The 8,500-nt window shown below is 34.0% G+C and overlaps 1 protein-coding gene across 1 annotated transcript in view; it reads left to right on the top strand.

The window, feature by feature from the left end:
• Positions 1 to 2,841, top strand: part of KHDRBS2 (KH domain containing, RNA binding, signal transduction associated 2) — a 625,035-nt gene extending 622,194 nt beyond the window's left edge. The window contains exon 12 of the mRNA XM_012647139.1: positions 2,744 to 2,841. Within this exon, the coding sequence (XP_012502593.1) occupies positions 2,744 to 2,841 (98 nt within the window). The remainder of the gene's footprint in view (positions 1 to 2,743) is intronic.
• Positions 2,842 to 8,500: the final 5,659 nt, after the last annotated feature.

Genomic DNA, 8,500 nt, shown 5'->3' with positions numbered 1-8,500 from the left:
GCCCAAGCCCTTTGTTACTCTCTAAATGGATTATCCCAAGTGATACTTTTTTCTGACAGAGACTATCTAATTAAAAATTTGAAAGAGTGACAAATGCTGTAAATGCTTCCCAGAAGCTAACTGAATTTCCTGAGAGCATAAATGATAGTGAACTGAAAGTTAACTACACTTCTTCTTGGAATATAATGCACCATGTTCATCTGTGAAATGAGGTGCTGGCCATCCATCCTTCTCCTTTGGTACTATTCTCTTCCCCTCTGCATCTTAAAACAATAAACTCTGCAATTACAAATAGAGGGGATGCAAATTGTGCAGATGAAATGGTCAAGCCATTCCATTCCGAAATGACATTAATATTTTAAAATGCTTAGAGCACAGCAGATATCCCTGCCTTCCACTTTGCATGAATGAACAACACCTAGGTTTACACCTCAACTCATTCAGTTTAAGCAGCCCACATTCTTGTTAACAAAATTAAAACTATGACCTCACTCATATGGCTAATTAATTGTTGTTGGAATCACTAATTATTATATAATCCTAGGGGAGTAAAATAAATTAAGTCCTGTTTTCTAGGCAAAAAAAAAAAAAAAGAAGAAGAAAAAAGAAAAAGAAGAGGAAAAATAGGCTCCAATGAAAGGGGTGGTAGAAAGATGATAAGACAGTTATAGGTAAAAATTCTGTGTCTTCCCAACAACTAAACTTTCTTTCTATAATTTCCTCATTGTTATAGTGAATTACAACAATAGCAAAACATCTAACTTAACATATTCTTTTGGAATATATAGCCTTAAAATAACACATAAGTATATATTTGAAAGGTGCTTTTAAGTAGAATGATATTCCTTAGAGACATCGGAAACCTAACCAAGACCAACAAACTGAGTGGCTCAGAACCAGGGTGCATTTTAATCAGCCATGTTGTAATGCTCTTACATGATTTGCAAACCCAAAACATTAGCAGTTTGTAACGATAGAGATTAACTTAGGTTTCCTGCTTTAGTTGTGGTTTATGCATATTGATTTACAGTATACCAAAAATAAATAGCATGAGCTGCCCTCTTTTGTTGTGGGTTTAAAAAAACATTGTTTTGAGATTCCTTTTCAGATTTCAGAAATCTGAAACAGAGCTATGTAGGACTGGCAAAGTGTGAACGTGGTAGCTATGCCCCCTATAATCTCCATGGTATCCTATATGCTTTCTGAACTGATCCCTAAAATTAATTTCCCCTGAAGGTGACGTTTTAAAACTACTTCCTAAAAGATAAACATTAAAAGTTTACTTCCCAGGTACTTAAATAATGCCTACTTTTCATAAATTGGCTCTTCGTTCCTATGCTTCATGTTTTTCCCAAAAACCTCTATGTTTAAAGTATCTCTGGAACAATAATAGAATGCAGTTTTTGCAACTTTAAAAATCATCCAGATTTTTCTTTCCCACTGTGAATCCTCCCCAAAGTACCTTGTCCCATCGCAGAGATGAGGACACATAGAAAAATGCACACCTCTTAATAGGCCTGATTCTGCTGAGAGCACAGTATTTGAGACGCAGAAGCTTTTGCAGTCACTAGAGTAACATTTAAAGTACAAGAAGAGTTACCTGAGTAATTTACACTCTTCTATCAAAGTAAAATGTTCCTCAGTGATGCAGATTAGCATGTAATGGAGATGCACTCCAAGCAGTCTGTAAAACTTGATTCACTAGGTAAAAATACCAATCTGAGTTAATGAAAAAAAAAAAAAAAACAGGAACTTTTAAAAGAATTATTGATATATATTAGATACATGCAACATGACAACCTAATTGCTAACAATGCCTTTCTGAATAGTCCTGTTTTACTTATTTGCGTAATTTATTTTAAAATTCCTCTTTTATTTAGTAGCACCATTTATTTATATGGAGCTGACAAATATTTATGGTGTTCTTACTATGTGTTTACCACTGTAGATGGTTTCTCCTCTCATAGATCTTAGAGTCCAGTTTAGAAACAAGGCCAGATGATACAAAATAATCAATATAAGAAAGCCTTTAAAGAATGTGAATTCTCTAAGTTAAACAGCACCTGTGTTCTTACTGAGTATATTTGCTCAGAAAATCCCTTCTTTGAGATGATTAAATGTTAGAGTTCAACCCAAGTTCAAATGAATGATGAAAGTTAGTAGCTTTTTCCTCTATACTTTCTCCAGCATTTTCTTAAAATATCAATTATAACTGTGTTGTAATCTATGAAATCGCCTGTTAATTTTCCCCTGTAATCTTTTTTAAGGCTCTTCAACTGTCCCCATATGTATGGCATAGTGTAGTGACTGGCATATAGGACATCTTCAGTAAAGAAAAAATGTATTTAGTGATGCTTTATTATTCATATAATAAACATGAATTTATTTCATATTCCATATACTGTTTGGTACCTTAAAATCTGAATTGGGAAGCCAATTCAGATTGAAAGAAATGGTGGCAATTTGATCTAGTCAGTTAACCTGTTTGTCATATCCTAATTTGTCATTTCCAAATCCACAATTCTGCGTAACCCATTCCATTAATTTCAATTCGGCAGATACACGCGCACACACACACACACACACACACACACACACACACACTTTTGGATGAGTGGTAAGGTTTTAGCTGTCAGTGTTGGGATCTTTATTCTCTTTTTCTTGGTCTACTAGTGTGCCTTATGTGATTATTTTTGATAACTGTGTGGTCATATGTATGTTACTGTCTTTCTCTTGTTCATAGCACCAGAAGAATGGGCCACCACCCGCTCTAGCTTGAAGGCGCTGCCACCAAGGTCAGCCAGAGGGGGATACAGGGAACACCCCTATGGTAGATATTGAAGGTCCTCCTCACCTGTGACCTCATCTCAAAGACAATTCATAGCCTGTGGTCTCCACATAAACAGCAACAAGACAAGTAATAGTCCTTTTTTTGTTTGTTTTTTTCTATTCTAGGGATAACTGCTCATGATTATTCCCGTATATTTCTTGTATTTCCCTCTATACTGTTGGTGTGACATTGACATTAGTATTATTTTACAAAACAGACTGAAAGAGACATTGGCAAGCATAGTCTATAAGCTTTTCAGTAGGATGATATTCTCTTGGTTGTTTTTCATTGTTGTGTGTAATCTTTTTTTCTTTCTTTTTTCTTTTTTTTTCTTTTTTTTTTTTTAAGAAAGAGCATGAATCTGTTAACAGATTTTGAGTTTCAACCAACTAGCAGAAACTTTGTTTAGGGTCGCTAAAAGACTGTAATATGATTTTTGAACTAGCTGATAATAAAGTTGTAGATAAGATGTTTTAACCTGTCTTTTAATATCTGTTAGTTAGATGAAGATGTTCTATATTAAGTTTGTAAATTTAATTTTAAATGCTGTTTTAATGGGGTTGAAAACAAGCAGCTACTGTATGTATGTAGCTAACTGAATTTGTTCAGTGTTTTAACCTGTATTTGTTAAAAAAGAAAAAAAAACACACATAAAGTTCCATGTGTAAGCTTCTCTAAATAGGAAACCACAATTTGTCAAATATGTTTGCCATAATTTGTCAATAAAGCTGAAAACTTTTGTAAAAACTAAATTTGGAATTACTTGTTTTCTAGCTTTAAATGCCTGCTTTATTTCTTCTTCAAGAGATGCCTAAAATGTTTTCTATTTAAAAATTACAAAAATGAACCCAAGCCTGTTTTAAGATATTTGTGTAATACTTAAAAATGTATTAATAACTTATGGTTGTTAAATAATTTAAAAGTTAACAAACTAAACTGTTACATGAATCATGGTTAGTAAACACTAATGTATAACATGTTAATGGAAAAAAATGGATTTAGAATAATAAATGGATTTTAAACTATCCTCTAAGCTTTATCTTGCTAAACACAAATTCTGATTGACTTGTTTGCATTAGCATGTCTCTCGTGAGAAAGAGTAATGGAGTATAAAGAGGTAAGATTACCACTTACCACTGTCTAAATGCCTAGTTCTTCAACCTTTGAGTTTCCCCGCACATTAAATATCCCATCCAACATGTAAGCATTGCGTAGATTCACTTTATTGTTTTCACTCAAAGGAGTGCGTGGACTTCATTTGCGTAGTTTATAACAATTTGTTTTGACAAACAAATCATCAGTGTCACTGGCCAGTTGTTGCTATTCAACCTCAAAAACTTTATTTGTAATTTTCAGTGCTAAATATCACCTCCCTTGAAGGCAGTTTAGAGGGCTGATATTTCTTTTGAGACTATCAGACTTGATGGCTGATGATTATTAAGGAAATATGTCGCAGGACTCAAAGGATGACTAAACGTTAAACAGGTAACACTAATAGTAACTCTGTAATTTTGCCTATGCACCAGTAATGTTAAATATTCTCAGTTATTTAGTTCCTGATAGTTAAAAAAGTAAACCTACAAAAACATAACAAATAGGTCTATAGGCTATTAAAACAACTAATTAACATTAACTAGAGGCACCAAAATTATTTTACAATATATAACCCTCAAGGCAATAAACAGAACTAAAATTAACAATAATAGTAATGCAACTCTTGCTAACATCAAACGTAAGCTAAATTTTGATGGAAAAAAGAAAGTGAAAGACTTGATGGTAGGGATGAATGCCAAAACTGTTAATCTTTTAAATACAGTTTTTTTGTGTACGGTGGCTTTTTGTCGATGTGATTGGTTTACTTTTTTGCTGCTAACCAGCTTAGGCATATTGCTGTTCAGTTTTTGCAGCTGGAGTTGCATGCTAATAGTTTTATGAAGTGTGTGTCTGTCATCAATTAAAATTGTAAATGTTTGCCTTGTACAAAATGCTGTTGAGTTATATTTAATTTTCTTTTTCTATTCTTTCTCACTATTTCAGGTACCCACAAGCAAAGAATACATTATTGAATAGCAGATGGGATGGGCTAAGGATGGAGGTAAGCTTATTTTTTGGTCGTCTTTGAAATAGATAAATTTCCTCAACATGAAAACATGATAAAAGGTGAAGCTATTGCAGTGAGCTAAAACACGTAATGCCACTTGTTGAACTACTGAAAAGGCTTAGATTGCTGTCAAGGAACTAGCTATTTTGATCTTCTTTGAAATAAAGTGATATGACTTGGTATTTACCTGGCAACCCTTTCTGGGTTTATTCAGAAGCTTGTCAAGTGAAATGTGAATTAGTACATAATCTTCAGCCCTTTTCTTTGCTAAGAATTACTATAATATATACTACCTCTTGTAGACTGTACAAAGAAAGAGTATTAAAACTTTTACTCTACAGATATAAGAGAAGGAACTCACAATCATTGGCTAAGATGAAGGGAAGGGAAAGGGTAGTTTGTAACCAAACCCCTGCCAACCCTCTGTCAATGAATGTCAAATAAAATAACTGAACACTACTATTATTTTCCCCATTTATCCCCCTGGATTGATCAATAAATGTTTTGTTTCTCATCTGTCCTTCTATTTGATTTAGCAAATAGCTACTGAGTACTATCGGAAATTGAGACTTCATTTTGATGCACAAGGAGGTGAAAATTTTAGCCAGTAAACTTCAGACTGAAAACAATGCAAGGACAGTTATGAAATCCACAGGCTGAGCTGATGGTCAGAGAATTGAAATGACCTGGTATGATGTTTGAAACAGGGTTAAAAACTCCAAGCTTTCTCTTTCTGGGTCTGGTCCTGTTTTGACCACACAAATGTCCATAATACAGGTTAGCTTTAAAGAAGTGCCACAGGAGAGGGATGTGAGAGGCTCGGGTTTGAAGCAAAGAAGGAGAGCTATTCCTAAGGAAGCTATTCAATGAAACCAAAGTAAATCTCATGTTTAGTCAATTTTATAATTACTGTCTCTTCAGCTGAGATAGCTTTTCTAAAATTCAAACTGTTAAAATAATTATTTAGTAGCATATGGTGCTTCAACTGAAATTCCTTTATCTGCAGAATCAAAGATCAAAAGTTAGAGTGAAATTCTGAAACTTTATATATCAGTGTCTGATTTTATTATTAAAAATGTTACTGTTTTTATAAAGCAAGGGGAGAACAAATCTGTAATGAGGATATCCTGCGTATTATTCTCCTTCATCCTTTCCAAACAATGGGCTTGATTTGATAAAGCAATGACAGAAAACCCAGCCATGGGTTTGTTACTGTTTTGATATAGTAACCAATATGATTTTTTTGTTCCTCATAATTATTACATTTTCGCCATGGTTTTATAACCCTGTGACTCTCTTACCACTCAGACTAGATCTTTGCCTGCATTAACTCAAGGCAGGGTTATCACAGAAGAAACACTAGTGCTGAACAAGAGAAGAGAACATTGTTTTTAACCACAACAACAATGTTTACAAGAAAGGGGATGTTGAGATCGAGAGCCTGCATTTTGAGTAATATAAGACTGATGGACTTTAGACATAAAGTATATGTATTAAACAGATTTGAAAGGCTCCCATCTACCTGTCTACATATAGCTACAAGATAAAGATTGTCCTGGCTGAGAAGAAAGCTAGAGGCAGCAATATCTAACGTATTAGTATGGCCTTGACTATGGGTTCCATATACTATGTCATTTATCCAATAAAAGCCTCAGATAGGTTTAGATCACAAAGAGGACCTTTGACTCAAGTGAAGCCTGGGGAGGCAGCAAACCTCACAGAGCTCCCCACACTAGTCTGTGCCAAGTGCAATCCTGCAGGAGTGGCTATAGAATATTTCACCACACTGCCAAGAGTGAAGCAGGCATGGCAGAGAGAAGCACAGACACAATCCCTATGCAGGAAGGTAGGGAGGGTACAGTAGCTTCTGCGTAAACCAATACTGGCCAGGATGCAGATTGTATCAATGGACTCAACAACATGGAAAGGTAAGAAGACCAGCTACTCTATTGCCAAGTCTTGGTTCATGGAACACAGAAGTTTGTAGGGTTGTTTTGTCTTGTTTTGTTTTGTTTCTGAAGGGAATGGAGAACAACAATCACTAACCTGAGTTGCCTGAGTATCAAGTATCAAGGATTCTATTACCAAAAATTCGGCCATTTGCCATGCTTACAGCCTCCACGGGAAGATTTAATTTTTACTGCAAAAAAAAAAAAAATCATATAGTAAATGATTGAAAAAATTCGGCCATTTGCCATGCTTGCAGCCTCCACGGGAAGATTTAATTTTTACTGCAAAAAAAAAAAAAATCATATAGTAAATGATTGAAAATATCCAATTGCATGGTAGTTTATTAAATTGATTACATGATTTATGATTGATTTGAGGGTATATTATTAATAACAATAATAATAGTGGAATCTTCTGTTTTTTGAGCTTACATGCCAAGCAAGGTACTAGAATTTTCATGTAAAAACTTACATGAACCGTCTGTAATCCTTTCAATAAGGATGAAAAAGAAGTACAATTAACCTCATTTTACAGAAGAGGAAATAATGTCACACTGTTAATATCCAGCAAAGCCGATTTTTAAAATAAAGTTTGATAATCCATGCATTTTCCAAAATGCTATGGAGATTCCCATCTTTTAATAAACTTGATTGAAAAGAGAAATCAAAAATCTCAGATAGCCTTAACATAATTTCTGTTCTGTAGCAATATGATAAATATTGACTTAAAAAAGATTGATTAAATGTTTTAATTTGAAGTACATCTTTACTTTGATCTTTCCCCAAATTAATCATTCTGATTGCATCATAAAAAATGTAGATCAAAGTTTCCCACGCTTGTCACAAAGCATGACCACAGTCATTGGTAGAACAAATGAATTCATCTATAATCTAAATTCCTTTTTGACATTTTAAAAAAACACTCACATGATTAAATAAGCATGAAAGCAATTTCAAGCTTTTATTCTTCAATCTGTAGATCAGAACTCTGCTTCAAAGAATAAGGGTCAATTTCAAACCAGATATATCTTTGTATAAGCCATGCAATCATATGTTAAGAACATAAATGAAGGTACCATTCAATGTTAGATAATTTTTAAAGGCATTTCCTTTTGCCAATATAATGTGTAACGTTTGTCTGGACATTCTTGTTTCCTGTTAAGTATTTGAGTTAATAAAATAGCTGTTCTTGCTCACTGACAACACCAGTCTTCCATATCTACCACGAAAATTAATTTCTTACTCTATTTATGTAGAATATATGAATTGGTACTTGAGAGATTATTTACAGTGTGTATGGGGGGGTCAAGCTACTTGATATGCTGTTTTACATCTCAGTACCTTATATTTTATTATGTGAGGAATGGAGAGAACCGGAGGGGAAGTTGTCTGATTCATATACCACTGGATGTCTTAAACAGCTAGATTATCTTTCTTTACAAAAAAATGCAGAATGAACCACCTTAAAAATTGGTAACTGGTTATTGAACACTAATTTTTTTTAAGTTTCTGTTCCACCAGGTTTCATACTTCACAGTGGGATATAGTGAGGGATCTCTTTCTAAGAGAAATTTGGAGATGCTTGGATCCTTTTCTTAGAACCTCTCTGGCGGCAAGTCT

The sequence above is a fragment of the Propithecus coquereli genome, unplaced genomic scaffold (assembly GCF_000956105.1).
Source record: "Propithecus coquereli isolate 6110/MARCELLA unplaced genomic scaffold, Pcoq_1.0 Scaffold259, whole genome shotgun sequence".
NCBI classification, from domain to species: domain Eukaryota; kingdom Metazoa; phylum Chordata; class Mammalia; order Primates; family Indriidae; genus Propithecus; species Propithecus coquereli.
The sequence above is the reverse complement of the archived record's forward strand: the minus strand, read 5'-3'. Positions and strand labels throughout refer to the sequence as shown.